The sequence below is a fragment of the Equus quagga genome, chromosome 19, assembly GCF_021613505.1.
Source record: "Equus quagga isolate Etosha38 chromosome 19, UCLA_HA_Equagga_1.0, whole genome shotgun sequence".
Lineage (NCBI taxonomy): Eukaryota > Metazoa > Chordata > Mammalia > Perissodactyla > Equidae > Equus > Equus quagga.
Window position 1 is genome coordinate 3,932,900 of NC_060285.1, and position 19,093 is coordinate 3,951,992.

At 53.7% G+C, this 19,093-nt stretch overlaps 1 protein-coding gene across 3 annotated transcripts in view; it reads left to right on the forward strand.

Moving 5' to 3' along the window:
• The window catches only part of CELSR1 (cadherin EGF LAG seven-pass G-type receptor 1), a 151,049-nt gene that overhangs the window by 77,890 nt on the left and 54,066 nt on the right, over nucleotides 1–19,093 (forward strand). For all 3 annotated transcript variants that reach the window (XM_046646721.1, XM_046646719.1, XM_046646720.1), the window contains exons 4-5: nucleotides 6,557–6,672; nucleotides 7,070–7,158. In XM_046646721.1, coding sequence (XP_046502677.1) covers nucleotides 6,557–6,672; nucleotides 7,070–7,158 — 205 coding nt within the window. The remainder of the gene's footprint in view (nucleotides 1–6,556; nucleotides 6,673–7,069; nucleotides 7,159–19,093) is intronic.

Sequence of the window (19,093 nt, forward strand, 5' to 3'; positions counted from 1 at the left end):
TTCTATGAGGTCTAGCTGCGTAGAGTATGGTGGATTTTATATTTGGTCATTTCGTGCCAGTGTTTAGGGGGCCCCTTAGGGCAACAGAGTTTTCTGGTAGGAATGTTGTGTCCTATGCCCTCCTCTGAGCTGCCCTTTGAAGAAGGGGGCATCTCAGAGGAGCGGGCTCCTCTCCTGGGGTCCTGCCTCTGAACGGCTGAGGGCTGCAGTGTAGCCAGCAGGTCCCGTGGAGTGCTGTTGTGAGCCGCACCGCAGAGCGCTCGGCGGTCGAGGCCTGGTCTTCTAGGTAAGTGGCCGGGATGTACCCCTGTTGCCCTGAGACCCAAGGGAGCCGGGAGTATGGGCTGGCTGACTCCAGGGAAAGGATAGCTGGAAGATATGGGTGAGCGCACTGGGCGACGGGGCGGGCAGGCCCTCCCACAGCAGGCCTGGGCCATTCTGAGGACCGCAGGTGTGTCACAGTGGTGCGTTCACAGTGGTGGTGAGCACTGTGGGGCCGCATGCGCTCAGTTTGCTCCAGCACACGTTTATGGAGCACCTGTGGTGTGAGAGGCGCTCTGGGTAGCAGGGGTGAATCAGAAATGACTCTGGTCCCTAGGGACCTTAAAGTCGAGCAGGAGGGACCCTCGATGTCCGTGCTGGAGGAGGGAAGCCCTGATTCCTCAGAGCTCACACAACAGGCAGCAGTGTGGAGACTCTGGGTGGGGGGTGCACGGTTACGCCCCGATAAACTGCAAAAGCCAGCTCTGCAGGCCTGGGATGTTGAAATGCGTATGTTCACGCCCGCTGACATCTCTGCCTCGACGTCCCCTGGGCGCCTCATACTCAGCAGATCTGGGAAGAGCCCCTCATCTCTGTCGCCATCTCTCGGGCCGTATCTGTGGGGTGGCCCGAGGCAGTGGGGCCCTCCTTGTCCGCTCCCCTAACGCTCAATCTCAGTCAGGTCCCATGAGTCTCTCGTCCTCGTGTCTCCCATGTCTGGCCACTTCTCCCTGTCCCAGTCTCCAGCACCTTGGCTCCTGCCACTGTCCTCTCTCCCTGGTGGCAATGGTGTGACAGCACTGGTGTCGTCTGCTTTCAGCCTGAGTCAGGTTGGTCCCTGTGTGACAGTCCTGCCAGGCCTGCTGGCCGCCCAGGTTAAAACCCAAACTTCTTTTTTTTCAGTTTTATTTTTTTATTTTATTGAGGTCATAACAGTTTATAGCATTGTGAAATTTCAGTTGTATGTTATTATTTGTCAGTCACCGTACATATGGACCCCTTTACCCTTTACGCCCACCTAGCAACCCCCTTCCCCCAGTAACCACTAATCTGTTCTCTTTGTCCACGTGTTTGTTTATCTTCCACATGTGAGTAAAATCATACGGTGTTTGTCTTTCTGTGTCTTGCTTATTTTGCTTAACATAACACCCTCAAGGACCATTCATGTTGTTGCAAATGGGACGATTTTGTCTTTCTTTATGGTTGAGTACTGTTCCGTTGTATGGATATACCACATCTTCTTTACCCATTCATCCGGTGATGGACACGTGGGTTGCTTCCACGTCTTGGCTGTTGTGAACAATGCTGCAGTGAACATAGTGGTGCATAAATCTCCTTGAATTGTTGATTTCAAGTTCTTTGGATAAATACCCAGTAGTGGGATAGCTGGGTCATAGAGTATTTCTATTTTTAATTCTTTGAGACATCTCTGTACTGTTTTCCATAGTGGCTGCACCAGTTTGCATTCTCACCAGCAGTGTATGAGGGTTCCGTCTTCTCCACATCCTCTCCAACATTTGTTGTTTTTTGTCTTGGTAATTAGAGCCATTCTAACAGCTGTAAGGTGATATCTCATTGTAGTTTTGATTTGCATTTCCCTAATGACTAGTGATATTGAAGATCTTTTCATATCCCTCTTGGCCATCTGTATATCTTCTTTGGAAAAATGTCTGTTTATATTTTCTGCCCATTTTTTGATCGGGTAGTTTTTTTGTTGTTGAGTTATTTGAGGTCTTTATGTATTTTGGAAATTAATCCCTTGTCGGATATATGATTTGCAAATATTTTCTCCCAGTTGGTGGGTTGTCTTTTCATTTTGTTCCTGTTTCCTTTGCCTTGCAGGAGCTTTTGAGTCTGATGTAGTCCCATTGTTTATTTTTTCTTTTGTTTCCCTTGTCCAAGTAGACGTCCTATTCGAAAAGATGCTGCTAAGATTGATGTCAAAGAGTGTCCTCCCTATATTTTCTTCTAGGAGTTTTATGGGTTCAAGTTGTACCTTCAAGTCTTTAATCCATTTTGAGTTAATTTTTGTGTGTGGTGTAAGATAGTGATCCACTGTCATTCTTTGCATATGGCTGTCCAGTCCAAACTTCTTAGGGCATGGGGCCCTTTATGGCCTGACGGCTGGTGACCCCTGATTCTGGCACCTTGTGCCCTGTAATGTGGCTGCCCTCACTTCCTCATGGACTCTGGACCTGCCTAGCCTCACACAGGCTGTTTCCCCACCCGCTCCTGACTGCCCAACTCCCACTGCTTCCTCCAGGAAGCCCCCTGACCCAGGCCAAGTGACGCTTACGTTCCCACTCAAGCTGGACAGTCGGGTCACTGTCTGCTTGTTCGCAGCCTTCAGCCCCTGACATCCTTGCTCACAGGCTCAGGCCACTGCCTGCCTGGACTGCGGCACAAAGGTCCTGATGGGGGCACTCCGTTAACATGGGGGCTTGAATCATCCGCGGGATTTCTGCATTGTGGCTCAGACCTTCTCACTCTGAACGGGCCTCCAGGCAGGCTCGTTGATTGGGGTAGGAACGCACGCCAGACTTCCTGATCCTGGCTTTTGTCCTGGGTGTCAGACGGGTTGTGCTAAAGTCTCCAGAGCAGATGCACATCCTTTGGAAACCTTAAGTGACCACAGGGGACCCCTGGCTCATGTTTCTTGACTTCAAGCTCCTGGTGACTGTGCCTGTCATCGTCACCATATTGAGGTCCAGCTCTCTGTCCTTGCCTGTCTACCCACTGGCCTGAAACTCCTTAGGGGCTTTTTGTCCCATGTTCCAACAGCCTAGTCGCCCAGGGGTCACTGGGTGGCCGGCTGGTAGTTCCGTGCCAACAAGGTACAAGTGCCTGCTGTTCCCCACCTGTGGCCTCCGAGTCGGCCGGGGCCTCGCGCTCTCCCAGGGGAGGCCTCTTTGGCTCAGTGGAGGGTGAGAGGGGGGTTGAGTTGCAGAGGGCGAACACTCTGGGCATTCTGAGTGGCCTGGGGTGTCTGCTGGGGCCTCTGCAGAGGTGGGCAGACCCCTGCGGCCACCCGGGCAGCACCTGGACCTGCCCACCGTGGTCTGCTCCAGCCCCACAGTAAATTCTTGGGCATGGGCGTCAGCATTGAGTGCAGATGGCGTCCTCTCATTTGGAGAGACTGGTGTCCAGTGAAACACCTCTGGGCTCTGCCCCACTCAGCACCGGGTTCAGTGTGGACCATGCAGCGACAGCACACGGGTTTTCTGCTGAGCCTGGCCTGGCACCCACATGTCGGATCCATTTCCTTCCCACAGGAACCCGGGAGCTGGGTACTGCTCTCATCCCTATCTTATAGGAGAGGAAACTGAGGCACAGAGAGATTGGGAAATTTGCCCAAGGTCTCAAGGCTGCCAGGTGGGACCCCTGGGTTTGCCCAGGGCCTGCTTGTCCTGATTTGTAGGCATTTCCCATGGTTCCGTCCATCTTCCTGAGTTTCCCTGTGAGCCAGCTTTAATGAAATAGTTAGAGTGGCCCATCCGTGGAGCCCATGTGCCCCCGGGCCTGTCTCCTGGCTCTCTCTCTGATCCTTAGAACCATACCCCTTCCCAGGGGCCTGGGAAGAGGGTAGGTGGGAGACGCAGCTCTGCTTGGCTCTCCAGGAGGCAGCAGCGTTTGACTGGAATCGGTTCTGAGGTTTGGGCCGCGTGGAGGCCCACTGTTTTCGGGTTGTCGTCCACGTTTGGGCCCATGCACCTTGGCTCCACCGCTCTGTGAAATGGCTGATGAGGGTCCCTTCCCAGGGCGTGCCTGAGGGCTCGGGGTGTGGAGGAAGCACCTGGCGCCGATGGCAGCTCCCGTTCCTCTGGCTGTAGCATGGGCAAGCGGTGTCACCCCTTAACACAGGCCGTCGAGCACTGGGCCCTGTATGCCAGGCCCTGCGTTCTGGAGCTCTGCCTGCTTGGAACGCAGGGTCCCTGGCCTCCGCCCCCAGCCCTGCACTCAGAAGGCTGCCCCGTGGGCACAGCCTCCAAAAGTGAGGCTCCCCCATGGGATCTCTGGCCACGCTGTGTCCCGTGTGACTTGATGTTTAAAACAGTGGGCTTCTGTGGGTGCCCAACTCCCAAATCACAGGCATCCTGTGTTTTCGGTCCTGTGTCTCCATCACATGTGGTGCAGCGAATAAGCTGCAGGAGGGGTCCCCGTGGGAGGCTGACCTAGAAGGTGACCAGCAGGCCTGGGGCCGGAGACAGGCAGGCCCCTGGCAAACCTGCCGGAAACCAGCGAAGGGAGTCTGTGGGCCCCAGACTCTAGAGAAAGTAAAAAGTAGTGTTTAATTACACATCCACGTAAAGTCACGTTATGTCCACTTCCTCGTCAAATCCAGTATTTTTAGACGATTGCATTTGGCAGCAATTTATGGGTGATTTCTGGTATGCGTGGCGATGGCTAAGGCGTCAGGGCCACCGCAGGGAACGACTTCAAAAGCAGAATCATAAGAAACCCTCTCAGGATTTCGACAGAGGAACAGCTACACCTTGGGGGCTGTGGTTGCTTTGGGGTGGGGCCTGGAAGGTGCGGGGGCCTCCGTTCCTCCGAGGGGCCCCACCGTGAGAAAGGTGGGCCGGGGCACCCGCCACGGCTTTTGTTCCCACCGGTTCTTTCGCGGCCGGGTCTCCTCTTTCTGGTTTCTGGTTGCCGAGCAGGCTCCGCGTTCCCAGCTGCCGCTCCTCCCCTCCCCGCCCGGCCTTTGTTCTCCCCGCCGGCCCGGCCCCCTCCCTGAGTCTCGGTTCTGTTTCTGGCCTTTCCTCTTTTTACTTGCGCTGCTTGGACCCTCCCCTTGGCCCAGGGTCCCTTCTTAGCTCTCCGTCCCCAGCGTGGACGGGTGCCTGCCCCGAGGGTGGTATCCAGGGCATTCCACGCCCTCACCCACAACAGTGAGGCCCCCCGGAGAGCAGCAGGGCTGGCCCGCGAGGCTGGGGAGAAGCCCGGCGTAGAGTTGGCCCCAGGCTTGCTTCAGCGCCCTTCCTCTGCTCCTCCCTCCGCGCCCGAAGCGCCCACTTGGCCATGCGGGTATTTTTTCTGGAGAGTTTGTCATCGGTTCTTGCTGCTTTCTAAACAGAGGGGATTCAAAGTCTGGAGTTTGTGTAACTCAAAGAAAAGGGGCAGATGCCTGAGGCTGGTGCCGACAGACTCTTGCTGCATGAAAACGGATAAACCAACCTTGAGTCAAAAGAAGGAATTTCCCCCACTTAATCTCTGATGAGAGAGACAGCCAGCCAGCTCAGGAAGTAGTCCCGAATTCATTCAGGAGGTTTGCCGGGTTCTCTGTGACCACAGCTGTTGGGGAGTCTAAGGACCTCCTGTCAGGGACCCTCGGGTCTAATGGAGCCACTTCCTCAGGACTGTGTGGGTGGAGAAGGGTTTCTGAGGTTTATCTCTTGTCGGAGTAAGTGGATTTTCACTCTTTGAAAGCTTAGAGCCTGACATGTATGTTCATTTTCATGCCTCTGTTCATTCACTCACTCCTTCGTTTATTCAGCACGTCATTATTAAGTGTTACGTGGACCGGACCCTGTTTTGGGCTCCGGGAGGCAGCAGTGAATGAGAGTGATAATGTCGCCCCTTAAGGATCACACATTCTAACAAATAAACACGCAGGATAAACTGAGTGATGTAATAGACTGATGGGGTGGGGCACAATTTAGATAAAATGAGTTAGGGAAAGTGCAATTGGAGTGACCCCTGAGAGATCCACAGAGCCAGGGAACGTCATTCCTGAGCAGCAGGTACAAAGGCCCCAGGGCAGAGAAGAGTGTAGTGTTTGGGAGCAAAAGGACACAGTGTGGCTGGAATGTGGTAGTGGAGACAAGGGGCCCTGAGGTGGTCCATCAACCCCAGCCCCCTTGCACAAGAAGCTGCTGCATCCCGGTGCCCTGGCAGACATACGTGGGGCATTTACTTCCCATAGCAGATGTGCTACTTGAGTTTTCCGTCCAAATCTCTCTAATTGTATATAGCGGCTGTGTCGTCCTCCTAGAACCTTGTGCAAATGTAATCTTTTCACATTGTATACGCCGTGGAAACCAAATTCCCCCATGGAATCTGGCCTGCTACTTCTAGCAAAGAGCATCGTTAATCAGGTTTTATGGGCTGTCAACTCCTGAGGAGAAAAATGAGTGCCCGGGGCCAGAGTCTTTCTTGCGTGCGCCCCTGGCTCTCACCCTCCGCTGGCTGGGCTTGTCGAGTCTGGGCAGCCCCTCGTTTCTGCGCCCGCCGCCTGCAAACCTTCTGTGCCAGGGTCACTCACTGTGTGACGTCCTTCCGCTCGGCCCCGCAGGTTTGCCACCCAGGAGAGGAACGCCCTGCTGCTTTATAACGGCCGCTTCAACGAGAAGCACGACTTCATTGCCCTGGAGATCGTGGACGAGCAGGTGCAGCTCACCTTCTCAGCAGGTAGGGCCTTCCCTGCGGGAAGGAGCCGCTCTTGGAGCACGTGACAGGCGCTCTGTGGGTCCAGCTCACCCTAGTCCTGTGCGGCACCTTCCAGCCCGCTGACGCACTGCTCCCCGGGTTCTACGTCTGGGAATCCGTCCTGTGGGAGAATTGCACGATGCACAAAGATGCTCATTGCGGTATTACTTATAATGCTGAAAATACGGAAGACAGAGCTCATGTTTCCAAAGATTGGGGAATCGATGCAGTGTGGTGCATCGGTAGATTAAAAACATTTACAAGTCAAACATGTTATTCCAGTTGGTGGAAAAGAACATTTGTCCAGACTGTCAAAAGGACGTTCAGCCTTAGTGGTCTGTTGACCTGTGTTCTCTCTGGCTCACCCCTCTCCCCGCAGGTGAGACCACGACAATGGTGGCGCCGCAGGTTCCTGGGGGCGTGAGTGACGGGCGGTGGCACTCCGTGCAAGTGCAGTATTACAACAAGGTAGGATGGAGCGCTCTTCACGAAAGCCCTGGTGGCTTTTCTGTCTTGGGACGTTTATACTCTGAAATTTAAAAAAAATATGCTGATTGAGAAAGTTTTTTAGGAAACGAGCATTTGTTGAGGGTCTGTGTAAATATACCGAAGCCCTGTGCCAGGGCAGGAATACTCCCCCAGGGAGCGCTGGGCGGGGAGACACAGGGACCCCAGAGTCACCCTACACCAGGGGAAGGACCCAGAAAGAGCTTATTCATTGCAGCTGCCTTGGCCCGAGTCATTACTGGTGGCTAAAATTCCAGGCTATTCTAACACAACTCAAGAGCCAAAACCGTCCACTCGTACCTGGATGTAACTGGAGAGTCGGGAGGGTCCCGGAGGAAATGCCGTGAAGGTGTGGGCATTTTTGGTTTTGTTTTATTTTGCTGTTTATTGACTTGTAATTTGGCTTCTTGGTTTTTGCATCAGAACGCCCCATTTTCCATTGTTGTGGTTTTGCCAACGACTTCTCTCCCTCCTGGGAAACTCCAGGGCACCCTCGGAGCTTGGCCACAGCTCCCCGAAGGCCTTCAGGGCTCGGGCTTGAGCTTGGCTGGCGGACGAGGGGCCTCTCTGGGAGATGCACCCTGCCTCTCACATCTACTGCAGTTCAGCTGTGGACAGACCAGTGATTGGCGGCCGCCTCCCACCGCCTGGGCCTGAGGTCCTGCTGGCCACCAGGCCCCTCCCTCTCACTCTTTCCCCCGTCTGTCATCCGCCATCCCTCTGCCTCCTTGGGGTCGTCCCACATGGGCCCCCAGCAGCAATCTCTGCCCCGGGGCTGGGGCCAGGCAGGTTCTGAGCGTGCGTGGAACTCTGCACCTTATTCGCCAGGAGGGCGAAGGAGAGTTCTGGAAGGGTCTGGCTTGCAGATCTGAAGCGACATGGGGGCTGAGTGCTCTTCTCTGGATTTTGAGGACTAAGGACAGAACGTTCACAGTGCCTGGGAACGGGGTCTGTACATCTCCGGGCTGGGGGCCGTGCCCGATTGCTTGATGAAGGGGTTATGTGAGCCAGCAGGGCAGTGGGGTCGGGGCTCAGTGGCTGACAACAGACCTCCACGGATACAGGTGTATTAGCTGTAACTGCCCTGTCTCAGGCACTGGCATCTTCTCCTTAGTGGGGCCCCCTGGCTTTCTGGGACACGTGTCAGCCAGTGAGAGCTGCACCTGCCTGCTGCTCTCCTGGGGATGGCCTCACGTGGCCGTGCAGAAGCAGCACTGTAGGTCGGCTCCTCAGAGCCTCTGCTCCCGTCTAATCTCGGGGGGCTCGCGGGAGGTCGCACAGTTGGGTTTTTCTCTCCGCGGCGCCTTCACCTACATGACGTGTTCTCCCCAGTTGATACCCCATGGGCCTCTCATACCTGATTTGGCTGCTCAGGAGAATGGCTTCCTACCTCTTGGGGTGTCCCTCGGGCCCCTCCAACTTCACCCTAGGTCGTATCATTTTTGCCACTTCTCTCCCCGCCGCTGGAGAAAGTCTCTCCTTCCAGCCAGCCTCTCACGATGTGGCCCCGGGGGACAGCAGCGTTCTCCTGGGCACAGGTCAGGAGACAGCGCCCGTGTCCTGGAGAGTCAGGAGCCCCCGGGGCAGGGCCACACCCCGTGCACCTCTGTGTCCCCACAGCACGGGGCACAGTCCCTCTGAGCTCAGGGACTGTTCTATCTAACGTCAGGGCCCGAATCTGCTGCAGGCAGCAGGGCGGACGGACGGACGGGGCCGCCTTCCCCAGTCTCTCTGTTCACGTTGTCCAGATGGCTCTCCCGCATCCACAAGACCCACGGGGACCCATGTTGGGAGCAGAGCTCCTGCAAGGCTGACCCTTCCTGGCTCAAGCATGGGGGGACCAGGATCAGGGGTTTCTGGCCCAGACACATCCAGGCTTTTGTAGGGACGTTGCACTTGCCGTCAAGTAGAGAGAAGGAAAAGTAAGTGCCAGAGTGGAGCTCTCACCTGCCCTCTGCTCCAGAGCACTTAGCTGCCGCCTTGCAAGAACATTCTACCTGCAGTCCAGCCATTCCCGCCTCTCAGCCGGTGCGCTCAGCCTCTGGCCCTTCCTGCTGCACTCTTCAGGCCGCAGGCTGGACACCAGGGATCCACGGTCCCCGGAGGGGTGTGTGGCCTGGGGGCTGAGCCTCCAGCAGAGGGCAGGCCAGTCGGGATGGGTCAGAGGACCCTGTGGGACCCGTGTTCCACGTCAGGGAAGCCAAGAAAGGGCCCGCAGTGCGTACTCCTTCCTGCTGGGGTGGAAACATGCCTCCCAGGGCCAGGGGTGGGGCTCTGGGCCATGGGGCTGAGTCAGCCTGGGTCTCCCCCTCGGAGCACCTGCACACAGCATTCTCCAGCATCATCTGGCCCAACCGACAGTGTGTGCAGTTGAGCTGGGACAAGACCCCTGGCTTGGTCCCCCTGGCCCAGGTGTCATCTTCGGCCATCACTCTGCATGCAGGGAGTGCCAGCCAAGGGCCTACCTGCTCACAGCGACCCTCCAGGTAGCACTGGGGAGCGAACTTGCCACTGCAGAACGCCCTGGGAGGAAGGAGGAGCCTCCCTCAGGGAGAACAAGAGCAGTGGAGTGGCGTTGGCGGTGCTCTGCCACCCCTGCTTCGGCCTCCAGGGCCTGCCTTCCAGCCGAGCGAGGCCCTGGGGCAGGGTGAGGCCTTTCCGCTCCACAGCCCAGCTGTTTCCTCTCTTGCCCGAGGCTATTCGGTGGAGGAAACCCAGCAGCTTACACTTAGATCTGCGGCCTCGTTCTGTGGTTTGCCTCCGTTCCACAATAGGGAAATATTCACAGAGATGCCGTCTGTTGGTCCCCTAGGAGGACCGTGCTGTCTCCATGTGACTTTCTGTCCCTGTGCCGGAGGCTCTTGCTTCTCCAGATGCAGAGACGTCATGCGCAGGGCGGGCGGGCTCGTAAGCACATTTAGAGGAGCCAGCCTGAAGCCAGGATGCCGCCAGAATGATAGGAGGTGAAAGCAAGACTGAAAATGACCCGTCCGGGATGAGCCACTCGGCTCTCCCGTCTCTGTCTTGTCGCCCGTGCTGTCTCTGGTCCTAAGGCGGCGGAACCTGCTGGACCTGAACATGGGGAGGCCCCACTCCCCGGGGCAGCAGGCTTTCCTGAGCATGCTGCCCACTCTGCCCACCTCACCTGGGATTTTTTTTTTTTTTAATTTGAGGAAGATTAGCCCTGAGTTAACATCTGTTGACAATCCTCCTCTTTTTTTCCTGAGGAAGCCTGGCCCTGAGCTAACATCTGTGCCCATCTTCCTCTACTTTATATGTGGGACGCCTGCCACAGCATGGCTTGACACATGGTGCCATGTCCGTACCCAGAATCTGAACCTGTGAACCCCAGGCCGCCGAAAAGCAGAATGTGCGCACTTAACTGCTGTGCCACAAGGCCGGCCCTCACCTGGGATTTTTAATTAACAATGTGTGTCTGAATAGTTCGGCACACAGCAGTGCAGGGAGGGTAGAGGCTCCCTGCCAGGGATTGGGGGCACAGACATGTCATCAAGGGGGTGTTTCATAAAATCCCGAGGAAACAGGGACCCCTCGTGCCGGCTATGGCATGACCTCCCTACAGTCCGGGGTGATGTGAACGGGTGGGGCAGGGGCAGGGGCCGGGGCGGTGTGTGCCTGACTGGGACATGCCGGGCAGTTGGACCCACTCAGGGCATGGGGCGTGCTCGGAGAGAGTGTGGGCGGTGAGGGGGGTCAGGCGGGGCCAGATCTCCGGGGATCTTGACGTTTCGTGAAGGAAGGCATCCAGGAGGAGGTGAGTGGGTTAAGCAGGGTTTCTCCACCTCGGCACTGTTGGCGTCTGGGGACAGATCCTTCTTCATTGCAGGGCCCGTCCTGTGCACTGTAGAGTGTTGAGCAGCCTCCCTGATCTCTGTCCATTAGATGCCAGTAGCTCTCTCCAGTTGTGACAGCCGAAAATGTCTCCACTTGCTGTCAGATGTCCCCAGAGGTGCCTTGCCAGGGGACATTACTGCACTGGCGGCGATTCCCGCAGTGGAGCCCCTCATGGCCAGGCTGGCTGTGTGGGCCATTGGTGGGCCTGGCCTGTCTGGTTCGGGGTGATTCTGAGATGATGTGGGTTGATGTTGGTACAGTGCTGAAAGCATTTCCATGAAGAAAGTGAGAGCTCTGGCTGAACTGAGCCTCTCCCCTCCAGCGTCAGCCTCCTCTGCCTCCAACTGAGCAGAGCATCCGTGCGCTTGACATTTCTGTGACCTCGGGGAAAGGTACCACGGGTGTGGGGTGTCATTAGAAACCGCTCCACTCCGGCCGCACTTTGGACACCGTGTTTGTTCACGTCGTTCGTAATCTCTTGGGTCTCTGTCACACATTAAACTCCAGAGGTCCCAAGGGAAGTGGGCTACACATGGGCTGGTGCAGAGGAATGTGATCCCCGCCACACCCGGGGTCAGGGCTCTCCCTCTGCTTCAGCGAGTGTTCCAGGAGACCGCATACTGTTTAACTACAGCAGGTCTGGAGGAACCCAGAAGGATCAGCCTGAGACAAGATTCTGGGGGCTGCCTGGCCTCCCTCACTCCCTACAGTCCTTCCTTCATGCCTTTGTTCATTAATTAATACACGGAGCATTTATTGAGTGCCTACTGCATGCCAGGCACTATTCTGGGTATAGGGATATGCAGAGGACAAAGGGGATAAAAATCTGTTCCCCTAGGAGCTCGTGTTCCAGAGTGAGGACGGGGAGACAGAGATGGAGAGGGAAGGAGGAGAGGGGGAGGGTCCTGGGAGGAACAGGGAGCGCCTAATTCTGGACAGAGATGCCTGCGCTACCTCGCCCCTCCCCACCCCTGCATCACACACTGGGCCAGGTGAAGGCAAATCTGTGTGGCTGTGTTCTTTGTCTGTAATAGAACCCAAAGAGCCTGTCCTTGGGTGTGTGTCCTGAAAGGTGGAAAATGACTGTTAGCAGAGGGTGATAAAAATATGCTTTTTTCCAAAACTGAGAATGGAAGCATTTATAATTGTCCGTTTTTATAAAAGTGGGTGCATAGTTCTCCCGTAGAATCCAAAGTACAGAAACTAACTTAGAAATTATTTAATAGAATATAGGGTCATCCATACACTGGAGTGTCACGCAGCGATGAAGGATAACGAGGTAGAGCTGTGTGTGTCCAGGTGGAAAGATCTCCAAGAATATTGTCAATAGATGAGGAAAGCCTGCTGAGGGACAGGTTGTAGGGTGTAAGTTTGTAAGAGCCTAATTTCAAACTTTCAGAAAAGTTGCAAGATTAAAACAAGAACTCCTATACCCTTCACCCAGATTCCCCAATTTCCCCATTTGCTTTATCTTTCTCCCCACACCAGCTCCGTCTCATCATCTTTCACCCCTGAGTTTTGGCCTCCCTCAATGAACCTACCTGTATCCATTGTTACCGTGGTGAATGTCAGCTGTTTTCCAGTTCCATCCATCACTCTACGTCCACCAGTTGGCTTTCTGCTCAAACAAGCAGAAAGAAGTAAAATCTTCTCTGTTTGTTTATGTCAGTGTGGCTTCATGAATTCCTATTTTATTCAATGGGCTATAATCTATTATTGTCATTAATTTAATGCTCAGGTTGTTTCCAGTTTGGCCCATATCTCAGATTTGGCTAAAAGGACAAAGGTATAAGAGCCAGCTATATAGCTCTGTCCCTTGGATATACCCCCATCATTTTTATTAGCTTTTCTTTACTTTTTGGCACAATAAGACCTGCCAGGCTTATTTTATACTTTTTCTGCCCCAGCCCTGGAGTCAGCCATTTATCCACAGAACCCTGGATTCTTTTAGTAAAGAATGGTATTTAGAAACCAAGATCCAGGTGCTAGGTGTGCTCATTGCTACTGGCGTGTGTCACTCCCAGTGTCTCTCATCAGGCAGAGCTAGGACACATGTATGTATGCATGTGTATGTGTGTATAGATATGTGTGCATATGCATATATACATGCATACACCAACTGAAATTCATTTCTTCCTATCTCTACTTATTGAAAACCTTGAATTTCATTCCAACACTACAGAATTCATTCTAGTTTTTTTCCCTTCCATATCTGTAACTCTTTATCCACGAGAAACCTTGTTCCCATTACCCTTAATATAGTTATTTATTTTTTCAATCCATCATTATTTAAACAACTTCCCATCCCACCAGTCCATTGCCTCCTGGCTTGCCCTTGGCCCTGCCTTCCCCTCCATCCTTCTCAAGCAGCTTCAGCCTTGTGAGCTGCTGCCTTAGTTGCCTGGACTCTGCTGGATGACTCTAATAGGTGTTGGGAACAAGAGGCCATAATGGAGATTTGACTGAAGCATTCAATCATTCAGAAAAGGGAGGGAGGGGAATAGGAAGGAAGTTTGTTTAAAATTTTTAAAAATTTAAAGGGAATGAAAATACAAAGTACTGAAATATGGGGGATGCAGCTAAAGCAGTGCTGAGAGGGAAATTCATAGCACCAAATACTTAGGTTAGAAAAGAGGAAAATTCTCAAATCAGTAATCTAATCTCCCACCTCAAGAACCTCCAAAAAGAAGAGCAAAATAAACCCAAAGCAGGTAGGAGGAAGGAAACAATAAAGATAGCAGAAACCAGTGAAATTTCAAACAGGAAAATAACAGAGAAAAATCTATGAAACAAAGAGCTTTGGAAAGATCAATAACATTGACATACTTCTAGCAAGACTGACAAGAAAAGAAAGAGAAGACACAGGTTACCAATATCAGGAATAAGTTCTCAGTTCCTCAAAAAACAAATTACCATAATCACCCAATATGAAATAATTTGAATGACCATATTACTAGTAAGGAAATTGAATTTGTATTTTTAAAACTCCCAAAAATGAAATCTCCAGGCTCAGATGGCTTCACTGGAGAATTCTACCAAATGTTTAAGGAATTACATCAATTCTATACATTCTCTTCCAGAACCTAGAAGAGGAAAGAACACTTCCCAGTTCGTTTTGTGATGTGTTACCTTAATACCAAAACCAGGTGAAGACAGTGCGAAAAAAAGAAAACAGGCCAATATCTCTCATAAATATAGACATGACCCCTGTCCACACAGAAAACTGGACACAAATGTTCACAGCAGATATTTTCTTAACAGCCCCAAACTGGAAACAACCCAGATGACCTCAGTGGGTGAACGGCTAAACAGACCATGGTACCTCCATACCACAGAACTTGGAATGCTGCTCAGTGATTAGAAGTGAACTATTAATACATGCAAAAGAGAAGTCGCTGAGCAGGAACAGCCAATCTCACATGCTTCTGTACCGTAGGATTCCATTTGTATAACATTCTTGACATGACAAAATGGTAGAACTGGAGAACAGATGAGTAGTTGCTGGGGTTGGGGTGGGGGCTGGAGGGAGTGGGTGTGGCTGTGAAAGAGCAACATGTGGGGTTCTGGTGGTGATGGAATGTTCTGCATCCTGACTGCACCGGCTATTGCAGGATGTTTACCATTGGTGGACCATTGGGTAAGGGTACGTTGGATCTCTGTTATTTTTTACAATTTCACATACATCTAAAATGATCTCAAAATAAAAAGCTTAATTCAAGGAACTTTGAAAGATATACACTACAAATGTGTGCTGGCATACCCATGACTTTTTCTGAAGGGTATCCTCCCTCCAAAAAAAAAAAACCAAACCCATGAACAGCATGGATCGGATAGCTGTTGCTAGGTCATAAACCACCCCAAAATGTGCTGTCTTAAAATATCAGATATTTATCATTCCTCGTGATTCTGACAGGAGGCATTATCGTGGCTCTTTTTGTAAACAGTCTCCCATTCGGTGGATCCCTTTGGCAATAAGGTTGATGGGAAAGGAAGTGGCCTTCGTGTTCCTTTTATACCTTTCTGTGATGTTTTACGTGTTTCACATTTATTAAAGAACACAGCGGGAGTCATCTGGGTGATGGGATGATGAACCATTTTCACTTTCTTCTGTTAAATTTTCTATTTAAAAAATCATTTGACTGAAAGAAGGTACAAGATAAGGAGGCTAAACTTTTTTAAAGTTAGGGTAAGCTTTTGTGAAGTCCATCAAACCTTTGTGATGAAAGAGACAGTCAGCGGGGCGTGTCATTGTCCCCACGCTCTGCACTGTGGTCTCCTTAGCTTTGCTTTTCCCGCCGACAGAGTTGCAGATGGAAACTTGCCTCAGAGGAGAGTCGGGGGGATGTCCCCACCGTGCTTGTTTCCTGCTGTACAGGTTCACCCCGTTAGAACCCGAGGCCCCAGTCTGGAGCGTGAGTCGTTTTGTGTTCTGCTTACCCGGCCACCTCTTGGGGACGGAACAGCCTCTGCTGTGTCTGCCCCGGTGGGTAGTCAGTAATATGGAATACCCGCGCTCCCATGACCAGCCCCATTCCCTTCACCTGTCGGGTCAGAGGGTAATATCTGCAACCGAATTAGCCTTCATCTGGGGCCTGGAATGTTCCGCACCTCCCTTGGCGATGAGCGGGGCCATGAGAAGAGCCTGATGAGCGGCCTCCGTGGGAGAGGCGAGGGCGCCGGGGCTGCTGGCGGCTGGGAGCTGGAACACAGCCACTGCTTCCTTTCCAAAACACGGCCTCGTCAGATGGCAAAGTCACCTGCTCTGGAAACATATTATTCTGAGGGACGAACGCAGCCCTGCCCTGGGGCCGTTGTTCCGGCCTGTGATGGAAAGTCGCCTGCAGGCCTGGGGCGCAGCGACCTCACGCCCGGCTCCCCGTCTGGCGGCGGCCTCTCTCCTCCACCTGGCGGCTGCCTCACACCCCGTCTGTCCCGGCTCGACCCTCTAATGCTTTGAAATGAAATGCAGTCCTTGCCCGCCAAGGCTGGCCGCCTTTCCTCGCCTCTGCTCCCACCCTGGGACGTGGACAGTCATGGCTGAGGTCCTCACGTCCGCCCTCCGCGGTGGAGGAAACTGAGGCCCAGAGTGAGGCAATGGGGGCTGGGCTGGACCAAGCCGTGGAACTCAGATCCGAGGGCTGCCATGTGCCCTCCTGCTGAGATGTCCCTCTCCCTACCTTCCCCTTTGCTTTTTCCAGCCCCTCTGTGCTTTCTCCCAACCAATTCAGCCCCCATTTCACTTTGTCACAGGATGCCAGCAGGTCACCCTCAAGGCCTATGGACGGCTTGGCGGGGGATGGGGAGGCTGGTCAGAAAAGAGATGGAGCGAGGGCCAGACCCTGGGGGTCTGTGAGGGGCCGGAGAAGCTGAGGGTGCCTGGGGGTCTCTGTGCTGCTGTCCAGACTCTGGGGACAGAGAAGGGCTTGTTAGGATCCCAGCTGGAGAAGGCTGGGGCTTTGCAGGAGCGTGTGTGTGTGCACAAACGGGGGGCGCCAATGTGTGAATGTGCACACACGTGAGTGAGACTGCACAAGTGTGTGAGGGTGCGTGCATGTCTCTTGTGAGCCTTTCTCCCTTCATCTCAGGAGGCTTTTTGAAAAGAGCACCTGTGACCTGTAAATCCTTGTAGCCCAGAGTAACTTTGTCATTGCCCGAAGGAGTCTGGCCCTTCTCTCCTGGGACAGTGTGGACTGAGCCCAGAGTCCATCTCTACGGCCCCAGGTGCCCGGCCCCCATGCCAGTGCAGACGACCCCAGTGGGCTGCTGTTCAGGGGTGTCCCCTTCCACCTCTTGTCCAGCTGGAAGTAGCCAACTGTCAGATTTAGGATCCCACATGTGAAGGGACACAAACTTCTCATGGGGTGCCTGTGGGTCCCAGTTTGTGCCAAGCAACTTCTCGTCTACAAAGCCCCCAAGAGAAGGAATGCGTTCCCCCAGCTTTCTAAGACGGTGCTGTATAAATTTAAGGAACTCGATTCTGAGCCCTTCGCTTGTCACTGGAGAAAAGACCTCTTCTGAGAAAATCTGCATAAACTGCCTGGTTCCCAGAATGCCCGGGGAGCCTGCCAGGCTGGCGGCCACACAGTGGTCTCTGACCTGATGGCTGGGCCCGGGAGGGACAGCAGCTGACAGGCTCCCTCTTATGGACCCTGGGACCTTTTGTCTGGTGAAGGGCCAGGCCCAGGGAGGGCTGGCGCTGTGCCCCATGGATCTTTTCCAGAACAAAAGTCATCCCCACGGAGATCCCTGGGGCCGTTAGGAGATGCTCCTTTATGCACAGTGCCAAGCACACGGACAGTGCGAAGTGGAGCTGTGCCTGCAGCCCTCGGTTCTTCCAGTTCTGAGCATCTCGTGCGACCATCAGAAAAGCGTGGAGCTCCCACTGTATCTGTGCCGGAACTGTCGTGACCCCGGATTAACCACCTGCCTGAGAGACAGAGGCTTTGGTGTGTTGTTTTCTTTTTAAGAAACTCTAAGGTGACCAATTGGTTCGCGTCATTGTTGAAAATCTTTTCTTTTTAAGGCTCCCAGAATAAGAAGAGTCGTTAGCACTTCCCGGCTGATTGAGCGTGAAGGACACCGAAGCTGCGGGTCGCACTGCGCCCACGGCCGGGAGGAAAGCCCGTGAAGGAGCAGTCACGCAGGAGCTGCTGGTCGCTCCTTTTTTCTTTAAGGCTGTGTGAAAAGAAGTCCTGTCATTTTATTGTAGGAAAATACTAAGACAGCAGAAATCTAGGGAGGACAGCCGTTTGCACACTTTCTGGCTTTTCTTCTTGTCTTTTTTGCTGATGGCACGGCAGCAGCAAGCTCTTGTGGGATGGCCCTCATGGCTGGCACGGGCCGAGGCCTCCCCGTGCCTTGTGCATTTAATTCCCCCAGGGTGGTGCCATTTTTGCCCCCATTTTACAGATGAGTCCTCATGTGCAGTGAAGTCAAGTGACTTTCCTAAGTGGGGTCAAGATGTGGAGTCTTGGCCTTTGGGAGGTGATGCTCGCTGGAGGCTGTGGACACTGCTGTCCTGTGTCCCTGCTGGCCTTATCCCCTCACAGCTGGGCCCCTCCATTTGCGTGACAGCCCAGCCAGCCCGGCATCAGGCTCTCTGCAAAGGGGTTCAGATCTACTCTTCCATTTTGTCCCACGTGACCCTAGAGCTGGTAGCTAGGAGCTTACCCACTCTCTGGAAGAGGCTGCACAGGCTCGGAGCGGTCTCTACCCTGCCCCGGGTCACAGGCAGGTGAGGGGTCGGGAGCACCTGCACCCCTCTCAGCCGGAGCCACGCACGGGATAACTCGGAGCTGTCCGCCCTCTCTGGCGGCTGGTAAGTGGCCTGATGGCCCAATCTGGCTTCCATGCAGCGGTTTGCTGCCCACACCCTAAGAGAGTTGCTGTGTCCTTCCCAGGATATAGGTTTCCAATGTCTTAAAGGAAGAAGATCAAGAAAGATCTGGGCTTTTGTTGTCCTTAATGTTAAACTCAAGAGAAGTAAGTATTTTTACAGCTTAGTTTTGGGGAGCACTGAGCTTCTGCTGGGAACCTAGTTGACTGAAGGAGGCAAAGTGACTTTTCAGTGCTGCTGAACAGGCCCCGACCCCGATTGCAGATGCAGGTGGAACGGGGGAATGAGGTGTTCTCCAGAACCCCTGCAGGCCCTGGGCCTCCCATGACAGCCACAGCTCCGCAGCCCCACACTGAGAGGCAGCCCGGTGCTCACTGATGAGCCGTTTCGTCCTGTGGATTCTGTGTGGAGTTCTGGCCGGTTTCACTGCCCTGGAGAAGCCAGTCTGGTCAGTGTAGCTCTTACCTCGCAGCCGATCTGGAGTGCAGGTGAATCTGACAGACATGGCGTCCGTTCGTCCTGCCCCAGTGTGGCCAAGCCCTGTCCCGGGCCCTGGGGTTCAGTGTGAGTGGGCAGGTGAGGTCCTTGCTGCAGGGACCTGCGTTATTTGGGGTGGGTGTAGCGGGTACAAGGCAGTCAAGATGAGGAAGATGGCGCCGTGTAAGTGCCTCGGGAAGACTCAGGGGTGAGTGACAGCAAGTGGTT